Source organism: Pelodiscus sinensis, chromosome 32 (assembly GCF_052426305.1).
Source record: "Pelodiscus sinensis isolate ZL-2025 chromosome 32, ASM5242630v1, whole genome shotgun sequence".
NCBI classification, from domain to species: domain Eukaryota; kingdom Metazoa; phylum Chordata; order Testudines; family Trionychidae; genus Pelodiscus; species Pelodiscus sinensis.
In genome coordinates this window covers 3,646,385-3,670,453 of record NC_143083.1, presented here as the reverse complement: position 1 = coordinate 3,670,453, position 24,069 = coordinate 3,646,385, and the positions used below count along the sequence as shown (strand labels likewise).

The window sequence follows — 24,069 nt, the reverse complement described above, 5'->3', positions numbered from 1 at the left end:
GCATGTGAGTTTGTGTGTTTACTTGCATGTGTGGGTATATTTGCATATGTGTGTGTGTGTGCACACATTTGTCCATGTGTTTGTGTGTGTACATTTGTGTATGTGTGTGCACATGTGTGCATGTCTTTCTGTGTGTACATGCAATTGTGGGTGCGTGCATGTTGCTGTGTGTACACGTATGTGTGTGGTAATACATGCCTCTTCCTTGGGTGAGGGGTGGGAGTTGGGCGGGGCATGAGCCCTTGGCGAGGGTGGCCAGGTGTCCGGTTCTGAACCGGACAGTCCAGTATTGGAGCTTTCTGTTCGGGAAACAAATGGAGACACTAGAGCTGTCCGGTATTTTCTAGATCAGATGGGATGTCGATTGTGACGTCATGTCAAGTGTGTCTGGGATTTTTGTTGAAACCATGTGGCAGCCCTACCCTTGGCCCACCCCAACAAGAGCACAGGTACAGTGTGACGGGACTGCTGCACATTGGAACGTCGCTCCCGACCTCGCCCCATAGAAAGGGGGTGCAGCCCCCCAACCAAGCCTCCCCTCCCACCAGCAATGCCAAAGGAATCGAGCCAGGCTGAGTACCGAGGTGGGAGACCGGGAAGAGAACCCTGGACCCAGCTGGGCTGGGAGCAAGGGCTCCTCCCAATGGAAGGGATTACAAGAGCAGTTGTAAGCCAGGCTGGCAGATGAGACACGTGGGGGTACCGGGCTCCAGCTGGGGGGCTCGCTGTCCCCGGGGGGGGGCTCGTGTAACCCACACACCTAGTGTGGTTCACTGTCCCATGTAGTGGCACTGAGACCACGTACAGCGAGAGACAGGCACAAGGGAGCCCTGCAGCCTAAGTTGAAGGCCAGTTGGCTTCTTAGCTCAAGCTGTAGCAACTCTGGGCTCCCAGGTTCAAATCAGCTCGGGGTGGTTACACTTGTAGGAGGAACAAGCTGGATAGCAGCCGAGGGGCTGGGTGCACGTCCCATTTGAGCTCTTGTGGGAGCATTTCATTCCCTTCTGCCTCTTCTCTTCCTCCAGGCCTGGCCCTGCCCCACTGGCAGGTCAGCCGGAAGGTCACAGCGCTTGCTTCCAAAAGGGATCCTGAGCCCGCGTCTGCCTCTGTGCCCAGCTTGGCAGGTTTGGTACCTCCACGGTCCAACATAAGCGGAGCCAAAACCCAACATCCCCCCGCCCTGCCAAGCTGAAGCGGACGGATCATTTACCTTCTAGATGCAGGTGATGGCCTGACAGGAAACCCAGCCTCAGCAAGAGAGGCCAGCCTGTGACATCACAACCCCACGCCATGGAGACACTGGCGACCGCACAGGGATACGCGGATCCGTGATACGGCCCATTGCCGGTACTGCGGTTACAGCTGTGCATGAACCGAGCTGTGTACGGGGCTATGCTCCTGTCATTGCAGCACATCGGACTCTGAATGCACTTCAAGAAGCGAGATTATCCAAAAAGATCTGTGAACAGTCTGCTTCTCGGAAGACACAGGGCGGACACACCAGGGCAGAGTTAAGGTTACGGAGGGAATCGCACATTTCCAGACTTCCAATCTGTTTTCAAATTTGAATTGTAGCTGAGAGTTTTTTACCTTTGGAGTGGCCAGGAAGAAAAAACAATCACATCTCTGTATTGCAGAAGCTTCTTCAGGTCCTAACGCAGTCCTCTGGCGCTAGGCGCTGTACAAACACAGACAATCTAACAAGCTATGCTTCTTTGGTAGCCGCTGCAGAGATACTGCCTTAATTCAAACTTCGTGGCGCTTGAACGTGAAAATGGCCTTTAATTGCTGCCCTGTTTGTAATGTGCTGCTGAATCAGTTTAATGCAATCCAGAGCAAAACTCCGTCCAACCACCCCCCGGAGCCTGTTAACCCACAACGGAGAGTAAACAAAAAAGGAGGGAATGAAACAGCTGGAGCTGGTGACTTCTTGGACAGGAAAGGGATCGTCCTTACTGTAAATATCAAACACGACTTCCCTCCAACATCAGTTCTGCAGCTGGCACGGCAGGTGTGGGGGAGGTTAGCGTGACAAAGGGGCCCGATCCGGGATGGAGGGAGCCCCTTTCGGGTTGTCAGGTCTTGTCCCCTAATGAAGCATAGAGGGGGGATTGTTCTTTGGTCTTTTCCTCTCCTCTCTGTACCCCTTCCCTGGCTCTTTGCTTTCAAATCAGCAGAGGCATGGGGCAAAGTTCAGGAAGGAGAAGGCATTGCATGGAGACAGGGCGTGTGGACACCACCTCAGTGCCTCTGCTATACGGAGGCAAGAAGCCCACCGAGGCAAGACGGCCTAGTGGGTAGGGCGCAGGAGAGCTGGGTTGAGTTCCCTGTTCTAGCCCCATGGGCAATTTCTGTAGCCCCCTGGCTCATCGGGATGAGAAACGTACCCTAGAGTGCGAGAGCCGTGGCAGCTGGATAAATCGGCACAAATTGACTGGCTCAACCAAAGGGCTTTATTGAATGCGGAGCAGCGAGGTGGTGCCCAGCCCCCGGCTGCCCGCCCAGCCCTGCCCCTCGCACGACACATGGGCAAACAGCGTGAGGTCATGTGACACACCCAGAACCAATGGCAACGCATTGCCGGCGCTAACCCCTAGGCAACACCATCTCTTTATACGCTGTGTGAAGCGAAGGGGCAGGTCTCCCGTGGGCTGGAAGCCAGAGGCCACAGGCTGGGCATATGTGGGTTCCCGGGCTGTTTGCTGTTGCTGATTACCATGGGGAGTCATTGGAGCAGGACACCAGGGAACGCAAACTGATCCCTGCACGGAGCGAGCTGCCTGGCCTTAGCCAGAGGACAGATATTCAGGGCCCTGGGGCTATCCAGCAAGGGCTCACTTGGCCTTCACCGCTCTACTATTTGAGCGCCTCTGGGACGGATTGAACCCCCCCTTTCCAGCTCCCTGCGAGGTATAACGGGGGAGCTGAGATCAAGGGCTGCACCCCACTCGAGTCCCAGGCCAGCATGCTCCCCACCTAGCCGGGCAAGGAGGGAATCTGTGGGTTACAAAGAGACAGAGTCAGTTGCCTGCTCTGCAACAGATTGCTTGTGTAACCTTGGGAAAGTCACTTAGACCCAGATCCTCTAAGCAGTAGGGGCCTAACACCACCGAGGAGCTGCGCCTGAGCCACTCTGTGCCTCAGTTCCCCCTCTGCACCACAGGGAAGATAGCCCTGCCTGCGGGGGGCGTGGAGGAGTCACCGATCCCAATGCTCTTAGGGATGGGGGACTAGGGAGACTCTTCCCAGCCCCCAGTTGCCGGCGTGTTGACGCGCTGAACGATCCTGGTGTTTAACGAGGTGTTTACAGGCCGGCCGGACCCGCCCCATTCCCGGCGAGATCCCCCGCGGCCGCCGGCAGGGAGGAAAAGGTTCACACAGAAAAACCCCAAAGCCAGCCAGTAATTAAAATGTCCCGGCCGCGGCGTGCGTTCCTCCCTCCCCCGCCAGTGCCCGATTCCCCGCCCCGTTGGCACCGTCTGCCTGAAACCGCCCGGGTTATACAACCAGCCTGAGCTAAACAGCACGCTGACGACACCTGCCGGGCCCCGCCCCGGGCCCCGCGCCCACTGGGCCCAGTGGCTCGTTTGTGGACTCGGTGCTGGCCGCGGTTGGTCCCTGGGCCTGTCTGTCAGGCGTGGGCCACGCGCGTTAAATCCTGCGGTCCCACTGACACACTTCGGCTCTAATAGCACCTACCAAGGCGCTTGTATGAGCTGCCTGTTCTGGATTAACCCTTCCCGGGCGAGGCACTGGGGCTGACTGTGGACTGGGAATCCGGGCCCCCCTCCAACTCCCGGGGGGGGGGGTGCAGCAATCGGCATCTTTCAGGCTGGATCTGGCTCTGGCTCTGATGCCCCCCCAGCCCCGCCGCCCTCCAGGGCTTCTGCCAGGCGCCTTGTGATTCACAGGCCTCGCACACTCACCCTTGTTCCTGTCATCCCTCCTGCCCCCCCCCCCCCCGAGAGTGCCCCAGTGTCAATCCGGAGTCACTCCACCCACACAGGTTCACACGGGCGTGTGACGCCACCCCAGGGTATAGCTGTCTGCCAGGGACGGGGCCCGGGGGAGGTACCTGGAGTGCAAAGAAGGGTCCCAGCCCGGGATCTCCCAGGGAAGGGGTGGAGATGGGGATACGGGTTCCCAGCCCCTTATCACAAGGGATGTCTCTTATTTCTGCATCTCGCCCATAAGATCAGGAGTTGCCAAGCCCCACAGAACGCAGCAAGACACCCCTGCGAATGGAGGAGAAGCCAGCTCCTTAGCCCTGCTGGGAGCCCTTCAGGGGTGCTCTGGCGGGCTGGCCAGGGGGCTACGTGCCTGTCCAGCAGCCTAAGGCCAAGCTGGGAGAGACCCTTTCCCGCCCTGGCTGAAAGAGGTGCCCAGTCTAAGTACCCCCCCCCCCACACAGCATCGCCCCCACTTCCCAGGAGTCACCGGGCCGGCCCCTGAAAGCCGAACAGCCGCTCGCTGCGCCGAGCAGACATCTCCCCAGGTTTCGGCAGAGCCGGCAACACCCTCAGCCAGGCAGGAATTGGCGACCCGACTGCATTCCTCCCCAGCTGGCAGAGGCAGCCGGGCGGGCCCGCCACCTCATCCTCCCGCCCCCCCGGCTAAACGTTGCCGGGTTATTGCTATAAACAAACAGGGCGGGGGCCTCTCCCTCGCTGCCCTGCCCCTCCAGAAGCCAGGCCTTGCTAGCCGGCGGGGGACGCTGGGCCCCCTGCACGCCGGCAGCTGGTCCTTGCACGTCTGGGGAAAAGGAGGCGCTGTCCCCCGGCCCGGAGCCCTCTGAGGGCAGGGGGGGCTGTGCTGGAAATGCAGCCTGGCTTCTCTGTCCCCCTTCATGACACAGCAACGGGGGCCATCAACCTTCATGCTTCAGGTCGTGAGCTGCCTGCTGGCTGGGGTCAGGAAGGAATTTCTCCTCCCCCGCGGCCAGCCCCACGGTGCACAGCCCGGAGTCTCCTGAAGGGCCCCGTGTCCAAGGCAGGATGCCGGGCGCGATGGAGGGTCAGTGGCTGTGGCGAGAGCTTGCGCTACGTGGCACACCGGCCCGTGGCGGGGGCCACAATCGAGGGTCCGTGGAGCTCTGCTGGCAAGGCAGCAGAGAGGCCTGGTAATGAATAGCACATCACTGCAGCGCCTAGCGGGCCCGACTAACGGCAGGGCCCCGCTGTGTGAGGTGCTGTACGTGCACATTGGGAGACCCAGTCCCTGCCCCCAAGAGCTTACAGTCGCCCCCGGCCGGCAGCTGGGAGGGGAAACACAAAGAGAGGAAGGACTCTGTCAGCAGTCCCTGGGGAAGCTGGGATGAAGGCTCCACCAGGAGGGCCCGGCAAAGCCTCTGGACCAGCTTGTCCAAGGGGTTTAGGCACCTCTGTTTTCCCTGGGAGTTAGGTGCCTAGATCTCCCTGAGGAGGAGCTGGGAAGTGGCGGCTGGCAGCAGCGAAGGGCTGAGATGGGGTGAGGATTAGCGTGGGGACCAGACAGGGGAGGGTCGAGAATGGGGGTGCAGGGAGAAGAGCGAGGTCTGTGATGGGGGGGTGCCCGCGCCCTTCCTGCTGGCGGGAGCTGTGTCGCTGAGCGTGCAGAGCAGGGCTGGGAATCGGGCCTGTCAGCTCAACCGCCAGCTCCCAGCAGGACCGGGGCCAACTTGCTTCCCTGCCTCAGTTTCCCCTTTGAGATCGCCTGGGAGGGAAGCCGTGTGCACTGTGCTCTTGCTGCTCCTGCCAGCCCCGCGGTGGGTGACAACTCAGCTCAAGCTCAACAGAGGCGCAGGGAGACCCAGAACCCCCCCCCCCCAGACGTCTGGCAGAGGCTGCTAGAGCTTGTTTGGCATTTCAGCGCTCGCTGGGGACCCGGACACGGGCTGGGGGGGGGGGGCAGTCTGGGCAGCGGGGCCCCGCCGGGTCCCTTTCCCATTTCGATCCCAGACGAAGTGTCAAGCTGTCTGAGGGGGTCGAAAAGGTTTGGGCTCCCCTGCCCCTCCCCCTCTCCACATGCCCCACGTTTTGTCCCGGCTCCCCCAGGGCCCAACGGCGGGCCGGCCGCACGGTGCTGAGAAAGCCCCGGCGGCCCCGGGGCCACACGAGGCCCTTTCCGAGCGCATCCCAGCTCGCGGTGCTGATTCCCGCTTGCAGCGAGCAGGGCTGGGGTTAATTCGATCACATGGTGTCTCCAGGGCTGATGTCATTCCGAAACATCTGGCGGGTGAGCAGCACAGAGGAAAGTTGGTAATCAAGCCCTAGACTCCCTGTGGGTTATGAGACTGGCATGGGGCGGGAGGGCCTGGGGCAAAGGCTGTGTGGCCTACTGGTTGCAGAAGGTGACAGGAAGGTGGGAGAGCGGGTTTCTCATCCTAGCTCTGCCACTGCTGATGAGGGAGGGAAGCTGAAATCAGGACGCTTGGGTTCTACTCTGAGCTGTGCCGCGGGGACAGGCCCTCAGCCAGCGGGGACTGGCGGGACTGTGCCGATTTACAGCCTGGGCAAGTCGTGGCCCTGTCCTGTGCCTCAGCCGTATTTGCGCCTGTCCAAAGCGCCTGGAGATCCCTGGAGGAAAGGGGCGGACACCGCCAGAGCCTGCGGTCACGGTCGACGGCCTCGGCCCGGTGGGGGCCTGTGCGTGGCCCCTGAAACCGTTTGTTCGCTGTTGCCCACGTGCAGGGTTGACAGATTCCGCTTTTCCCCACCCGTGTTACTGAAGTGACACCATGGGCGGCGGGTCATTCAGGCTCTGCCTTCCCGAAATCAGGAGGGCGGAAAGGTTGTGAAGGGGCGTGGTCTCGGGGAAGGGGTGTGGCTTTGGGCAGAAGGGGCGGGACTTGGGCTGCCTTCCCCAGCTGCCCATGAGCGACACACCTGTAAAGCCAGGGCACGTGCTGGGAGGCGCTGCGGAAGCCGCGTGCTCCCCCTGCAGCCAATCACGGCGCAGCTACGGTTCAGCTGGCAGCTGGGCACGGAGACGTAAAGGGCCAGCGCACACTTTCGAGCATCAGTCCAGCTCGACACGGACGCGGGCGGGGCTGAGCTCAGACTCGGGCCCTCGCTGGCCTCCGTTCCTGCTGGCAGAGTCGGGCAAGGGGGCCGTGCGCAAACCTCTCTGCGGGGCCGGGGGAGCCAGTGCCCATCCCCCCGGGAGGTGTGCTCCGTCCGCCCACCGCGGCTGCAAGATCGAGGGCGAGCGGCTCATTACCCAGAAGCCTGTGGGGAAAGTCGGCCCGTGCCCCATCTTGCTGCGGGGGATCGATGCCTGCGCCCAGGGCAGGGGAAACGACTGGCAATTAGCGTCAGGCCCCCCACCGGCCCCTTTGCCTTCCCAGATCCCCTGGCTGCACAACGGGGCCAAGGAGACTGCAGGGGCAGGGGAGAAAGTGGCCTTAATGAGGATGGCGACGGAGCAGCTCTGAGAGCTTCGTGGGGATGAAGGCTGCTCCCTTGAGGATACGTCATCTCCAGCCCCAGGGGGCCTGAGGATGGGGCCTGGGCTCTCTGGTACAAGAGACCGTGGCAGCCCCTTGTGCTCCTGGAGCCGTACATGCGTGGGAAGCTGGCTGGTCCCCCCGCCCCCGATCCGAGTTTCCCCATGCCCCAAGAGGTAACGTCCTCGGCTCCCCCGCTGCTAAGTTTGCGATGCCCCCAGCCAGGCGAGGGTGGCTCAGCGCACGCCAAGGGGAGACGGGCCAGGCCCGGCGCGGGTGGGGAGTCAGCAGGTTCGGTAGGGAGAGCAGGAGGGCGCTGGCTTGGCTTTGGCTGAGCACATGCTGCCCCTTGCTAGCTGGGGCAACGGGAGATCCCCCTGCACCGAGAGCCGCCCACGGTTACACACAAATCTAGAGCCGGTACTTGGCTCCTGCTGCCAGTGCCCCACTGCTCTAACCATTAGCCCCTGCTCCCTTCCCAGCGGTGGGAACAGTGTTCTAGCTTCCCCAGCCCCATTTCGCAGCCCACTGGCTCCCACTCCCCTCCCACAGCCCACCCGTTCGGATTCCAACTCACTCATTCTGGATCCCAACTCCCCGTGCTCTAACCACTAGGCCCACCTCTTGACTCAGAGCTGGAAGGAATAACTGTCCAGTTCTCAGAATGGAGAGCGGTAAGTAGTGGGGTCCCCCAGGGGTCCATACTGGGACCGAGACGATTCAACCTATTTATAAATGACCTGGAGAAAGGGGTAAACAGTGAGGTGGCAACATTTGCCGATGATACTAAACTGCTCAGGATAGTTAAGCCAAAGCAGGCTGTGAAGAGCTTCAAAGGGATCTCACAAAACTAGGTGACTGGACCACAAAACGGCAAATGAATTTTAATGTTGATAAATGCAAAGTAATACTCAGTGCGCGGCGGCCGTCAAAAGAGCAAACAGAACGTTAGGAATCACTAAGAAAGAGTTAGAGAATGTCTCTCTCTCTCTCTCTCTCTAAAGCCTCTGTTTAAATCCATGGCACATCCATAGCTGGAATCCTGCGTGTCGATGTGGTCACCTCATCTCAAAAAAGGGATCCAGGCACTAAAGTTCCGAAAAAGGCCACAAAAATGATTCGGGGTTTGGAACGGCTGCCATATGAGGAGAGCTTCAAGAGACTGGGACTTCAGCTAGGAAAAGAGACGACTAAGGGGGGATAGGACAGAGGTCTATAAAATCAGGACTGGGGTGGAGAAAGTCAATAAGGAAAAGTTAGACAGTCTCAGAGGGGCCGTGTTCGCCTGTAACTCTAAACTAACTTTTAAAACTTTTTTACCAGTGATTTCCTTGTCCCCATAACACAGGAACTAAGGGGTCACCAAATGAAATTAATAGACTCATCTCCCTGGCTGGCCTCACCTCTAGCCATAATGGAGATACAGGTCATAAAAACAGACAGAACCAAAGGTCCATCTAGCTCAGTATGCCCTAGAGTGAAGGAACAGAACTGGAGTCATCAAGTGATCTATCCCCTGTCACCCATTTCCAGCCTCCCTGCCCATCCTGGCTAATGGCCATGCATGGACCTGTCCTGCATTAATTTATCTAGCTCTTTTTGGAACCCTGTTACAGTCCTGGTCTTCACAACATCCTCTGGCAAGGAGTTCCACAGGTTGTTGAGGCATTATGTGAAAAAAACACTTTATTTAAACCTGCTACCTATTAATTTCATTTGGCGACCCCTATTCCATGTGTTATGAGAAGGAGCTAGAAACCCTTCCTTATTTCCTTTCTCTGGGCCACACCCACGGGGTGGTGTTTTGAGCAGGCAAGAGCAGCTCGTTTGCCCTGCAGCAGCGACGTCCCCACCTTAATTAACTGAGTCGGGTTAGAAACCGGTTTAATTTAAGCAGTGTGGACATGCTTATTGGAGTTCCCCAGTGCCCAGGGCTGATTTAGCATCAGTCCGTTTCTTCCCAGCCCACCCTAACTCGATCCCAGGCGGAGGCGCATTCGGAGCAGCTAAGTCAGTTTCGGAACCGGTTTAGTCATATTGACACCCTTTTCTTGTGTAGACAAGGCCTTCAGCTGGAAGCTCCTGGGGGCAGGGACTGGATTTTCAACACATGGGGCTGCCCAGCGCCCAAGGCGTGGGGGCCAGCTAGCGGAGGAAGGAGAGACCCCGGAGGCGGAGCGGCGGCTGGACTGAGCCAGCTGTTGTCATTCGCAGCAGAGGGACTCGTTCCCTCACCGCACTGGAGATGGTGAGGGGGCCAACTGCCGGGGGTCCTCACTTCATGTGACGGCTGAACTACGGTTTAGCAGCCGCTCCCTGCAGGAGGACTGAAGCTTTTTGCGAGCGGGTGTTGCTCCAGCATCCTTGAGTGGCATTCGGAAGGGACTCTCAGGAGAGTGTTGCCAGGAGGTTGGACATGGGGGCTGGTGATGAGGATCCCAGGTTCGAGTCCATCACCTTGCGGCGTAACATTGGACAAGCTGTTTCCCTTCTCTCTGCCTAGCGCCTGCCTGGGGGTAGAGGGCCCAGTTCGTCTCTTTCAAGGCAACAGAGCTACACTGGTGAGCCAATAGCAGCTCAGCAGGTCTGGCCGAGGGGTAGCCAGAGTTCACGAACCTGCTTTGAGATCCTCAGCTAAATGTGCCAGGTGAGTGTCTCTCAACCCTGGGAGGACGCAGGGGGCTGCCGGGGGGGCACGTCAGCTCCTCCTCGGGGCATTTGCCCTGGTTTCCCACAGGCTGCATACAACGCCCTGGCAAAGCCAAGTACAAACGAGTTTCCCACCGTGACTTGTTGGTGCAGCCCTGTGGCCCACGCACCGAGACGCAGGCGTGGGATGCAGATCCCGGGCGATCTAGTGACTGGCAGGTGCAAAGGAGAAAGGACACAGGTTCTCGGGGCCGTGTGCTGCACTTTTCGGTCTGATTTCGTAAGCAAGCCGGTTTCCAGGGGGGAAACTGGGGGGCCTGCCGGACAAATCAAGACTCCTACGAGGGGGTCGGCAGCCTGGGAAGGGAGAGAGCTGCTGTGCTGGAATAACTGAGGCCTGCTGCTGACAGCTCCTCTGTCTCCCAAGCGCTCTCTCGCGCGGCGCTCGGTCTGGGGCAAGCGCGGTCATGCTGGTCTGGGGGGGGGCCAGTCTGTTCCGTGCAGTCACACTGCCAGGCTGTCTCCCTCCCATCTCCATTAGCACAGGGGGAGGGCAGGGTGGCTGTGACTCCCCGCCCCCCCGCCTGACACCTGGTTGTGAGGCCCAGGTAGAGAGGCCCTGGGATAGGGGACAGCAGCTCCCTTTGCTGGGAGGGGTCTGCTAACTCTGCAAGGGACTCCCCACGCGGTGGGGGGGCCCCAGGGCAGGTGTCCTGGCTCCCTGTTGGCCGGGCGCTTGGGCAACCACTCAGGAGAGATTCAAATGCTGCCCAGCTGATTAGCAGAGCGCCCCCAGCCGGCAGCATGTTTCCATGGGTGGTGCACAGCTGCACGTGTCTTGGTGCACATAACAATGTTTATTCTGCACACAGATGGAAACATCTAGAGGGAATGTTGCTTGACGCCGTGCTTGCCCTGCCGATAGGCGGGTGCACGGGGGGCTCTGGCACCCACGCAGCCAGGCATTTCCATGTGGGGGCAGGGCAGGCTGTGCGGCCCAGACCCAGCGCCATCCCTGACAGCGAGGAGCAGAGGCAAAGGGCAGCCCCCCCGGGCGTCTCTCCTCTGCATCCCAGCTCCGGAGAGAAACCAACCCGAGAGCGATTTGCTTGGGATAATCACATCAGCTGGCTCCCTGGCGTGGGCTCTGGAGAGGAGAGGGCCGTCCATTCCCACCCGGCGCTACCTGCTCTCGCATTAGGCCCAGATCCCAATTCCCCACAGGGCGGGGGGGGGAGGGGGAGAAGCACACGGAGCCTTTTCCCCGCATCCCAGATTTGACGGAAGCGAAGCAGGAGGGTGTGTTCAGCCAGGCAGCGTCTCCAGAGCGCTTCCGTGCTGGGCAGAGGCCTAGAAAACGACTCGTGCTGCACCGCAAGGGCCTGCACATGCCAGTCAGCGCTCAGAGACGCTGACAACGCGCCGGGGGCAGACGCAGGGCACTCAGCCGGGCTCTGTCCGGGCCAGATCCCGCCACTGGGCAAGTCAGAACTTCCACATTTCAGCAGGCAGGGTGGGAATTTGTGTAGGTTTAGATATGCAGTCAGCTCTCTCTCTCTCTCTCTCTCTCTCTCTCACACACACACACACACACACACACACACACACGAGTCTGTATCAGATTGTTTGGCCAGCTCCATTTCAACTGGGGCCAATGACACCTTAAATCAGGGGCCCTTTTTCCGAGTGACTCAGCATTAGCCGGACTGTGTTCCGGCCCACAACACCCTAACGCACACTCCTATGCACCCCTATTATAAGCGCACACACCACTTATGCACTGACCCTGCCTTTACAAAGGCCGTGGGCCTGATCCTAGCACTTTTACTCATGTGGGTAAGGATGATGCAGCTTCACGTGTAAGCGGCTTGGGGCAGGGACCTGGGTCCCTTTGCCTGTACAGCACCGTGCGCCCCGGCACTACTATTATCCCACAATGCATCTCAGCCCTTTTGCAACTCCCAGCCTGGGGCGGGCAGGCACCCAAGTCCCGCTGTAGTACGGGCGTGTTCATTGCTGCCCTAGCTGGCTCTGTCGGTTGCTATTCCACCCGGCTCAGATCACACCAGGTCTCTTTCCCAGCGCAGGGGGAAGCATCGCCGGGCCGCAGGCAGGCCGAGGATCCCGGCTGCTCCCCATCGTGGGCAATGTCGGAGTAACTCGAGCTAGGTCCCTTCTGGCCCAGATGAGCACACACGCTGCATAAATGGGAAAGGAAGCTCCTCCTACCCTCCCCCTTCCTGATTTTCCAATGACAGATCTAGGTCACTAGGACAACTTCGAATACTTGCCAAGCCCGCCGCACTTGGCCATGCTGCCTTTCAAAACAAGGGACCAGGAGGTTTATAGAACTAAAACTGATGGGATTATACAACGCCTGCCTGGCTCCTAATGCCCCGCGTGTCTCAAGCTGCCCAGCCCACAGACACAGCCCGGGGCGGGGAGAGCCACCGAGAGACGCACCCAGCGGAGTGTAATGACCCGGGAAGGGGATCCGTGCAGAGGGGCCGTACAAAGGCCCTTCAAACGGAGACGCCTTTTGGTTAGAATTCGAATGGAGCACGCAGCCTGCACTCGCTATGTGCTCCATCCAGCCTCTACTGCCACTGACAACCCCCCAAACGCAAAGGAAGGAAACGTCACCCGCCTGCTAATTAATTGCTCAGGGTTTGTGCCGCACTTCCAGGGCAGCGCCACGTAACAGCTAGGTGTTGTTATTAATTGGGAGGGCATCAAAAGCAATCAACAGCCACTGGGCCCAACTCCCCACTGGCAAGGTGCAGGCCTGCACGTCCCCTGCCATTGCTGCCTTCTCCCCCCCCTCCCGCCGGCACCAATGACGACGGGTGCGGGGAGACGGAGAAACCGAAGACCTCTGCGGCCAAGGAAAATCTGGCCAATGTGCATCTTTTCAAGGAGCCGTGTGAGGCTGGTTACACACACACTGGAACGTCCAGCTGCTCTGCAGAGAGCGCGCCAGGAATCCCCAGGGAGCGCCAGCCCCGGGAAAGTCACCCGAACACGATGGAAACAGAACATCCCTTGCAAGGAAGAAAGAGGCACAACGCAGCCATCACGCTGTAGCCATCTCCTGCGGGAAGAGTCCAACCCTCATGCATTACCCCAGTGGTCAGGGCCCTATTTCTGCTTCGAGGGCAGAATTCGCCCAGAGTCTAACTTCCCGCAGGATTGTTCCCAATTAGGGATGTTAACTAGTCAATTAACATCATGAATTCTTATCCGTTACTCGACTAGTCTCTAGGAATGGGGCCAGAAGCCAGTGCGCTCCGGCCCTGCTCCCGAGGGGTCCCCTGTCACTCCCTTCTGCTGCCTCTGTACCAGAGGAAGCAGCGCAGGATGCCAGGTGGGAGCTGGTCCTCCAGGGGAGCCCGTTTAAAAACCATCCCTCGTGGACTGGCTGGCTGCCTGCCTGGCTCCTAGTGCACTTTAACTGCAGATCCGCAGTGGGGGGAGGTCCCGGACCCAGAGCGAGCCAGGACTGAGCCGGGCTGCTGGCCAGCCTGCTAAAACATTCACTGGCAAGGGAGGAGGGGGAAATGCATGTCATCTATAGCATTAACCGATACGTTTCTGCTTATCGGTTAATCGGTTAATCAACTACACGATTACATCCTTATTCCCAATGCAATCTCTCTCGCCTCCATCTTCCACCCGGCACCTAATGCTTTTGTTTCCTATTTTCATTTTTTAAAAAGGAAGACTGGGAATAATTGGTCATAAGAAAACAAGGGGATTTGATTGGGCAGATCATCATGCAGGGATTTCTGACCAAGGCAGATTGATCGGACCAATCCAGTCCCAAATGAAGACACAGTCCCTTCCGCTTTCCTCCTGCCAAATCACTTGCTTCCAAACACTTTTTTGGCCTCCCCTTGTGTTCCCCCCATGGAAAATCATCAAAATCCTTAATAATAATAATAACAAAAATCAAATTATAACAGAAGCAACATATTGAAAAGGAGCTTAAGAGCTTTTCCTAGCAGTGAAATCCTAAGTGAGGTCTAAGCTGGCGCATAAAATGAAACAAAACAAATAAGAATTGGATTCATAATCACAAACCATTCAACCCCTCCCTTCCACCCCCCAAAAGCCAGATTTACCCAGATGCATTTCCACACAAATTGACAGTCAATTCCAAACCCCTCCTAGCAACAAACAACTTTAGCAGTGGAAAAATATTTTCCCTTGTCTGCTTTGGAGACTTTTTTTTTTAAACCAGAGCCTAGAATACCGGGATTATAAAAGGAAAAAAATACGATTCTGGGCGTGTTTTTGGTGCCATGCAATGGGTGGATGTATCTTTTGCCCAAATCCCACAAAAACAACTGTAATGTCAGAAAAATGTGCACCCTAAATTAAAAAAAGTCCCCAAATGCCCCCAGGAATATACGTCACAGGCTAAATCTCTCCAGGAGCTCTCAACATTCGGAGAATGAACAGTGCACATTGCAAGTCGCATCCTGCGTTGGGCTTTTTCAAATCCAGTTAAAAAAAAAAATTCTTTCCCAATTGTTAACAAGCACAAAGGATGAAGTTATTGGAGTCGGCTTTTGCAAGTTGCAGAGATGCACAAGCACCCTCCCCCCGGCTGCCTCTCTGGGTTGGGAATCAGAGAAAAAGCTCGTCTGGGGGAGAGCCAAGCGAAAGTTGCCTGCGCTGTAGACGGGCATGCATCTTAAGAATCTTACCTCGCATCTTGGGGCTTTCTGGTATTAGGACGGTGTGGAGAAGCTCATGAAAACGGGCAGCAACGGTACCTAGAACAGCAGCAATTCCTTCAATAAATTAAGTCTCCAGGGTTGGATCCTTGTTCTGTGGTGGTGTTTTGCTCCCCTAATGATGGGTAAGTGACTGGACCGTCCTCCCCTTCAGACACTCTAGGTACCTGCCCCCCTCTCTCTCTCTGCCTCTCTTGGGCTGCCAGTGCCTGCTACAGCTCTGCTAACCTACTTTCTGCTGGAGCCGATGGAGCATGTGGAAATTCACATGACAAGCCCTGCTTAGACCCCGCCCACCTCAAGTCAGTTTCACTTTGCGCCCCGCCCCCTTGTCTTTCCCTCCCCCTCCTTTCCTGCATCCTCAGCTCCCTGTAGCCACCTTCTTAGAGATACTTCCTCTTCTCCCAGGCTGCCCGCTCATATGAATCAGGCCTGGGGTCTGGCTTCTTTTGGAAAGCTGGGGGCATGAATGAAGATGACGACTGGGATAGGCCAGAGGACCTGGGTGGGGGCTCTTCATACCAGCCCTGCCTCACCTTACCCTGGGGAGGAGACCATGGAAGGGCCTGATCCTTCAGGTGGTCTCACCCCCACGTAGCTTTACTCCAGTAGGACGTCAAGGGCCTATCCCGAGCTTCTCAACTTCTTTTGATGTCCCTGCTCCTGCTCCCTGCCCCATGGGAGCGGAAGGTACTGGGTACCTGTAAGAACTCCCGCTGCCTGGGCATGGTTCCCAGAGACCTGCTTGGCTTTCTTCTTCTCTCTGGGCCCTTTAGAACACCACACAGCCCACAGGCACACGGCAAAAGCCCCCAGAAGGAGCTGTGCTCGGTATAAAGTCTTTTCCGCCCAGACTTAAAATAAAGTCTCCCTGGCCTGCAGCATTCCCTGTCAGCTTGGACGGCCACTCAGGAGAGCCTCAAATTCTGCCCAGCCGACTGGCGGAATGCCCATCCCCAGCAGCATGTCTTTCAATGGGTGGTGCACCTCTGCACATGCCTTGGTGCACAGAACAAAATTTATTCTGCACACGGGTGGAAAAAATTAGAGGGAACCCTGCTGGCCTGTTGGGGGACTGCAAAGCTCTAGGGGGCCTATGTTCCTGGACTTTCAGCAGCTTTCCCCCACTTGTGTCCATCAGGATCTTCCCAGCCTCCTTTTGCTGAGCTCCTGGAGCTGAGAGAATTCCACCCGTGGCTGTCTGTGCCTCGCTCCTCTCCCTCCATGTGCAAGGCCCAGCTGTCTTGCCTTAAGCCCATGGAACGGCAGGTGATTAGTTCAGGCGCTGTCCTCTCACTCCCTCTGAAAGGGGCCGCCTCTCTGACGTTGTCACTCGGGATCACCCCTTCAGCATGCTGAGCTACACACACCTGTAGGGCCCTGAGGGTGTCGCAGGGGCTGTGCTGATTGGCCCACCAGTGAGACCAGATGGTTCTGGCCTTAGAATCCACAACTGCTCAGTGATCCACAAGGCTGGAGAAGGTTAGGGTTAGGGTTAGGGTTAGGAACTGTGCTTCCCTGCCCTGCCCCCTCAGCTGTATCTTGCCTTATACTGAAATGAGAAGTTCTGCGGGCAGATCTGTCTTTTTGCCCTGTGTCTGTGCAGCACCTAGCATGTGAAGGGGCTGGTCTGGGGCGAGGGCTCCTAGGTGCTGCACTCATACAAGCAATAAATAATCACGAATCTGGGCCTTTATAGTTAGTGGCTGCGTCTAGACTGGCAGGATTTTCCGCAAATGCTTTCAACGGAAAAGTTTTTCCGTTAAAAGCATTTGCGGAAAAGAGCGTCTAGATTGGCAGGATGCTTTTGCACAAAAGCACTTTTTGCGGAAAAGCGTCTGTGGCCAATCTAGACGCGGTTTTGTGCAAGAAAAGCCCCAATCGCCATTTTCGCCATCAGGGCTTTTCTGCGCAAAACAATACCGCATTGTCTACACTGGCCCTCTTGTGCAAAAGCATTTGCGCAAGAGGGCTTTTGCCCGAACGGGAGCAGCATAGTATGAGATCTTACCTGAGATCTTACCTGAGATCGTCAGTGTTCTTGCGGAAATTCAAGCAGCCAGTGTAGACAGCTGGCAAGTTTTTCCGCAAAAGCAACTGCTTTTGAGGAAAAACTTGCCAGTCTAGATGCAGCCAGTGTCTTTTCTTGGGACACGAGCCAAGATCAGCTGCTTTTTCCGAGAGCTGAGCATACAGGTTGCATTAGGCCACTTCAGTCCACCTGACGGGGGATGGAGGGTCACTGCTGTCGGTCCTTTGCAGCAGCAGAAGAGATCTCTGGACGGGCGAGCCTGCTAGGTGTCATTGCAGGAGAGGGTGGAAGACCAGCGGGATCCCATGCTGCATGTGCTGTGGCATTGCTCCAAGTTTCACTTCTGCACAACCCTGGCAGGCATATCCCCTGGCATCAGCGGCTACTGCTCAGGCCATTTGCCAGAGGCATTGCTCCGGTGCAATGCCGAAATGGTGGTTCCTTTGACAAAACAAAGGGGGGACCATGGGAGACTGGTCTTCATGGCCTAGCTCCAGGTTCATGACCAAGCCCGGTGGAGCCATTCCTTGAATACTGCAGTGCCTCGGCTGCTTTATTAGATCATGGGCAGGAGCGGAGGTGCCGGGGGGGGGGGGAAGGTTGCAACAGAAAGGGAGACTGAATTGCACCCGGCAGGGACAGTGGGGGAGCTCCCATCTCCCCCAGCTTCCACCCCCTGCCAGCAGCATCTGGGAAGCTTCTGGAGCCAGCTGCCAAAGCCTGGGAGCCGTGGCGCAGGACACGAGAGCCAAAGAAATGCCACACCAAGAGCGCCCCCCGCGCCCCCCATGCCAGGGAGTGGGGCTAACAGACCTCAGCGGTGCTGGGCAAGACGCCCAGGTAGCAACCCCAGCAGCTAGCACAGCGCCCCCTGCAGGAGGGGCAGAGAACATCGGAAGCGTCTCAAGAGGGGGGCTGCGGGAAGCTCCGCCTCCCTTCCTGCGTCAGTGTCAGCTGGGGGCTCGTCGGGGCTCTGTCTCCAGCTGGGTGCTGGCCCCGGGCGCTGCTGGGTGCAAACCTGTCTGAGCTCTGCTGGCGGGAGGGCAAGTGGCTACCCCGGGGCTAGGGGGGCTGGGTGGAGCAGGGCCCGTGAGGCCTTTGGAGCACTGGAAATCGTATGCCGGCTAGCGGAGGCAGCGCGAGCGAGCCGCCTGTGGCAGGATCTCCAGGGGGAGGACTGGAGATTGGCCGACGCCGTGGAGAAAACGCTGCATGGAACAAGCCTGGCAGGAAAACACGTCTGACTCTGAGCTACGGCAGTGGGGCGTTTGCAGCCCTGTTTCCACAGCTCTGGCAGCCGCGAACCTGACGTCGTATCAGCCACAGGAGAAACCCAGCCCCAGCTCGGGCCGTCCCTGCTCCTGACGTCATCTCTTCCACCCGCTTGACTTAGCCCACCACAGTAAACTCCGCCACGGCTGGAAGGGGTTTGCCACACGGCGTGTGCGGGCCCCGTGCTAAGGCCCTGGGCGTGGCACACCCAGGATCTCTCAAGGGAGAGATTTGTGGGAGGAAAACACCCCAGGGGCAAAGGGGCTGAGCAGTGGGATGGCTAGCAAGGAACTGGGCTTGGAGCTGGGTTCAAATCCTGGTCTAGGTCATGAGGAGTGTTCCCTGGAAGCTGAGTGCTTGGGTGGCCCTTCAGGAGAGGTTCAAATGCGGCCCAGCTGATTAGCAGAGTGCCCACGGGCTCCGGCAGCATGTGTTTCTACCGGTAGTGCGCATCTGCACATGCCTAGGTGCATAGGACAACATTTATTCCGCATGTGGATGGAAAAATGAGACAGAACATTGGTGACAAGGTGAGTTTGGTGTGTGCACCTCAAAAAGCAAAGAGCACCCCACCCCGTGCAGTCTGGCAGCTGCCACGGTGAGGCCTCATTCAGCAGAGCATCTACTCCAAATTAATCCCTCCGGAGTAAGGACAGACTTCAGTCCCACTGGGCCTTAAGCGCTTTGTTGAATAGGAATGGGGTAATTCAAGGGCAAGCAGTGTGGCCTGGCTATGCTGAACACTCAGGAGCCCTGGCTTATCACTGGGCTGGATGGGGGGAAACGCTAGTCTGTGCCTCAGTTTCCCCTACTGTGAGATGAGCATAAGGATACATTGACCTGCCTTTGTATAGTGCAGTGAGATCATCACTGCTATTCAAAAGATGTGTGTTCTTTTCTGAATGCCCCCCTTCCCCGCTACACTCACAGATGTGCACCTAGCTATCCCCTGGCTCCTTGCCGATCCCTTAGGGGTTGCCAGCACGGCAACGCAGAGTAAGGAAGTTGCGCTGCCCTAGGTGAGAGGCAGAGAGAGCCGCTCCCCAGACAAGCAGCGGGAAGGGCAGCGGGACCCGCTGTCCTCAGATGCTGCCGCTTGGCCTGAGTTTGCTGAAGGCAAATAGGACCTGATGAATTTCTCATGCTGTTTGGATTCACTCTGTTCCTCCCTCCCCTCCACCGCCTCCTCGGAGCCTTCTCCGCATGGGTAGATGGAGGATGTAGATGGAGGATGACACAGCTTGGTATTTATAGACTCTGCTTCCACCGGGGTCCTGCAAAGCCAGCCCGTGAGTCTGGCAAGGGAGCCGTGGCAGCACCAAGAGAGGTTTCCAATGCCCTCCCCCTCCCGAGAAGAAGCAGGTGTTGAGCTTCACTCCTGCTCTGAGAACAGGCATCCGGCGGGTCCCCTCGCCTCAAGTCCAAGAGAGCCGAAGCAGGCTCCGTAAGAGAGAGCACAGCGTGTGCCTCTCAGCACAGCATGGCTGCCGCTAGCAGAGTCCTCAGTTCCACCCAGCGCTCACAGAGCGCTTTCCAGCCACAGCGCTCAGAGGGCTTTGCCAGGGAGGGCGGGGTTGTTTAGCTCCATTGTACAGATGGGCAAACCGAGGCCCAGAGAGGAGCTGGGACTTGCCAAGCCGGCCAGTGCTAGAGCCGGGAATAAACCAGTCCCATGCTTCATCCACTAGACCATGATTATTATTAATTATTGTTTAGGCGACAGGCCTGGCCCTTCTTGTGCCAGGCACACAGAGACTACAGGAGCAGTGGATGGAAAACAAAAGCATGAGGGTTATATAACGAACCGCACCCTGCCTTCCGTAATTGAAAATGCCTATTACCAGTCAGGCATGTTCATCTGGAGCCAATATTTTGCTAGCGCCTTTGGTATTCAGAGCCCCGCACCGAGAAAGCCACAACACATTGTTTTGTGCCTACAAGCCCCAGGAACGCGGAGGGATATTCTTGAGCATCGCCGACCGGCAAGTGTCTTTAGTGCCTCATGTGGGCCTCCCTGCAGCTATGGAGCATGCACGGAGCCAACGGAGCCCCCAAGGCAGCACTGAGCGGGTCATTCTTCATCTCTGCCCATGCACAGAGCGCCCTTCCCTCGGCACTGAAGTGCAGCCACCTCTGGGGTGGAACGTGGTGCTGTTTGGAAGCTCACCGCAATTCTGTCCGAGGGAGACAGCGGCAGGGTGCTCTGGAAAGAGCAGGGGTGAATTGCAAGGCAGCAGAATGGAGCTGGGATCTGGCCAGGCTGCTGGAATTAAACACCTGACACCTGCGAAAAAGACTGTAGTGAACACAAGGGATGGCAGCCTTTGGTATCGCGGCTTGGCTTGAGAGCTCCCTCATGTCTCAGGGCGGTTTCTCCTAGACTCAGAGCTCGCAGGGGTGTTAGCACAGGCCTGGGTCAAAGAACAGCAGCTCCACCAAGCCCCCTTACCTGCACAGGCGCCCTTCCCCCATACGGCCCCTACCCCCTGTCCCGGCCCAGACGAACTCAGGGGGAGATGACAAGATCACCCCCCTGGGGGCCTAGCATCAAAGGGGGTTTTATGAAGCAAGAATTGGGCCGAGACCACCTCTGAGGCCGCCAGGCAACAGGGAACGACTCTTGGTTCCTACAGACTTGGACTGGATCGAAACCGGAGACGTCTGGCTAATTTCTGTCAATGTGGAGTCACTCCACCGGCCTGCAGGGAGCCCTTCTGGGTTGACACTGGCGTGGCGCAGGGGAGGGCTGCTGTCTGTCCTAGAGGTAAAAGGTTCCCTCTCCCATATTAACCCCCGGAGCCAGCTCAGTCCAGACACAGTGCTGGTCACGGGGGCTAAGCGATCAGAACCTGCAGGGCTTTAGAGCTGGCTGGAAGCTCTCGGCAGGCACAACACAGGAGCTGACGCCGAAGGAGTCCGGCTTCCCTCCCTGGTCTGTATTTCAGCGGCTCACCCCCATGCCCTCCAAAGCGCCCTGTGCCCCATGTAAAAACATTCCTAAGGTCACACCTATGGGCTGGGGCACACCCTGTCCCATGGGGCCCGACTGGAACCTCTGTCCCATGATGGTCATTGGCCAACATTTCGAGGGATTCATGCTCCGGGCTGGCCTGCTGCCAGCTGTGTAACCCAGCCGATCCATGCGGCTGCGGTAATTAAAGCATTGATTGGAACTGCCCTAGCCTGGCTGAAAATCTTTGGAATGGTCGGAGCTGGCGGGACAGCTGGGGCGGCGGGGGGCTGGAGAGGGAGGGTTCCCATTTGGGTCTGGCAGAGGCCGTGGCTTTGGCGGAGGTGTGTTTGGGTTGCAGTTCTGGGGGGCCGACCTCGGAGTCAAAACAAGTAAGATGCCTGCTAGCAAATACCCTCTCTCCTTGAGCGCTCAGACCCAGGGCAGAAGGGGCATCTCGAGAGACAGAACATGGGTGGGAGGTGGCAGGACAGCCCACCTGCTGTGCCCTTTGAGACCGTTTGGGCAATCACATATAACCACTTAATGCCAACAGCGGGGCAGAGATCGATCCATATCACAGAAGGGAACAGACAGCTCTAGAAATCAGCAGCGAGGTCACACTCACCCAGCTGGGGAGGAAATAATTATCCCGAAGCAGATTAGTAGGGAAATAAAAACTTTACAATGGTGGAACAAAGCAAACCAAAACAAAAGCTGCCCTCCTGCCAAATTCCAACTTGGCTAATCACATTCTGGGGACCGAAATTCCCCTCGCGTTTGCCACTGGAGACACGTTTTTCCCCTTTTCCTTGTAATCTTGAGTTGGCTCTGTTAGTCTGTTCAGCTGTAGAGGGCTTCTCAGCTCCGTGTTCCACCCCAGAGGTGGTTGCATTTCAGCACATTTGACATTTCATTTCTGACATGCTCCGGTGGCGCGGTTCTGTGTGACGCCGCAGGCCTGTCTGGGTTTCAGTTATTTGTGTGCGTGTGAGCAGAATGGTTCTGTTGCAATGACTCTCCGAAGCGGGGTGACTGTAAAAGGAAAAGAACAGGTGCAAACGGGTGAATTAAAGCGGCTTGGGTGGACAGCACAGGGGCAGGGAGTAGCTTCAGTCGGACAGTCTGCACTAAGGAAATTCCATCCGAGGTAACTACATCCATGTCATGACACTGACGGAACCTCTCGTGCATACATGCTTGTGCAGAAGGGGTTTGCACGTTAATCACACTTTGTGCAAGCCCCGTGCCGGGCATCTGTCCTGTGGGTTTGCCAGTGAAACTACATCAGCTCAGCCACACCTGTGCAATCCCCCATCGGAGACAGAGCCTCCATGCCGTTCTCCAGGGGCTGCCGGGGAAGGGTATGGCCGAGTCGAGGCAAACTGCTGCAGCGTCTGGACAGCACCTTGCAAACTGGGTTCTGACCCTGACTGGGGTGGGGCTTCTGGGCACGGCCGTCATAAAACATCCTCAGTTGGAGTCACACGCACCTTTCCCCCAGCGGCCTCCCACGTCCCATCCGTGGGACACCCCCAGGCCCCGCTGGGCCTCCTCTGACTCGGGCACCGTGGGGAGACCGACTGAGCCTCCCCTAGCCAGAGGCTGCCCAGGGCTGGCTGGGCCCGGCACCGGAATGGCTGAGGGAGGCTCTCTATGGCCGGTGCTAGGCAGCCTGGAGGATCCGGATGGGCCCTTCTGGCCATAACAATCTCCCCCCACCCCCGGCCTGGGACCTTGCAGCAGTAGGGGGAAGCCAGGGCCTGGGGCTCCTCCAGCGTCAGCCCCCCTCACCCCAATGTGCCCCCGTCCCACCCTGAATACCTGTCGGGGGCTCCCGCTGGGGAAGTGCATGGAGACGTGTTCGGCACTGGAGCCCTTTGGCTGGTGGGCGACGGCAGATTCCAGGCCGGGGGAGCTGACTTAACATGGGGCTGCCAGAAGCTGAAGATCAAGGGGCTGCTTTCAGGCTGCCGTCCCTGGCCCCTCGGACACCGGGCTCAGCCTCATGGGGGGGTCTCATGCTCCCCCTCGGACCGCCGGCCCGAGGCGAAGGATGCAGGCAAACGTTCTGGCTCAGAACTGTTCCGCGCCGCCCCCAGCCGGCTGTTCTCAGCAGGAATGAGTTGTTGGCGGCTTCCGTGTAGTCCCGCTGGTCCCCAGACCTGAGCGAGACAAGGCGCCGAGGGCTTTTCTTGGGCCACATCTCCCCAGCCTAACCCTGAATAAAGAGCCTCCGAGCCCAGCGGCCGAGGTCAGCGGCGGGTGTTTAATTGCAACACGGACGTATCGTCTGTGACCTGGATAAGCCCTGGAGATTGTCCCTTCCACCGACAGAAGCTGGTCCAGTACAAGATGTCCCCTCCCCCAGCCTGTCTCTCTCCCCGGTGCTAGGAATTTAGTATTACACCATCTCCTCCCTGCGAGTCGGGCTAATTACAAATTGTTTGCTCTCCTTAGCACCCCACCCAAGGACAGGTTAGAAAGCTAAGCCTGTCATTAGGAATTTTCCATGAGGCTCATCCCAGCTTCTGGATCAAACCTCTTTCGTTGTGTCCTGTACTGACGCGCCGTGGACCAACAAAAACCAGCTTGTTAACCCAAAGGCTGGCTGTCAGACCGGGCGGGTGGCGAGGGGACAGGCTGGGGCTGGTCTCGGCTAGCAGCTGTTGGAAAAGGCGTCAGGGGAAGGACGGACCAGGGGTCAGAGTGGTAGCCTATCACTATGCTCTGCCAAAGGCTTCCTGCATGTCCTTGGGCATGTCACTTAGCCCCAGAGCATTCAAAGTATTTAGGCACCTAACTCCCACTGACCGTTCTATGTATTTAGAGTTGTCTAACTCTCATTGACCTAAATACCAGTGAGGACCTGGGTCTGAGTCATTCTCTCAGTTTCCCCATCTGTGCAATGGGGATAACTGTTGGGAAGGGGGGCTGAGAGGGTAAATACATTCATGATGACATGGTGCTCTGGTAACGAGGCCCGCGCTGATCCCTAGAATGG

The 24,069-nt window shown here is 57.8% G+C and overlaps 1 protein-coding gene across 2 annotated transcripts in view; it reads right to left on the bottom strand.

Annotated features, from left to right (window-relative positions):
* The window catches only part of LOC102458141 (nuclear receptor ROR-beta-like), a 40,944-nt gene extending 25,892 nt beyond the window's left edge, over nt 1-15,052 (bottom strand). Inside the window, exon 1 of one of the 2 annotated variants that reach the window (XM_006128975.5) lies at nt 14,782-15,052. In XM_006128975.5, the coding sequence (XP_006129037.2) occupies nt 14,782-14,788 (7 nt within the window). In that variant the 5' untranslated portion in view covers nt 14,789-15,052. Of the gene's footprint in view, nt 1-1,210; nt 2,048-14,781 lie in introns of those variants that run through there. The other variant, XM_089774962.1, reaches the window with a different exon arrangement.
* Nucleotides 15,053-24,069: the final 9,017 nt, after the last annotated feature.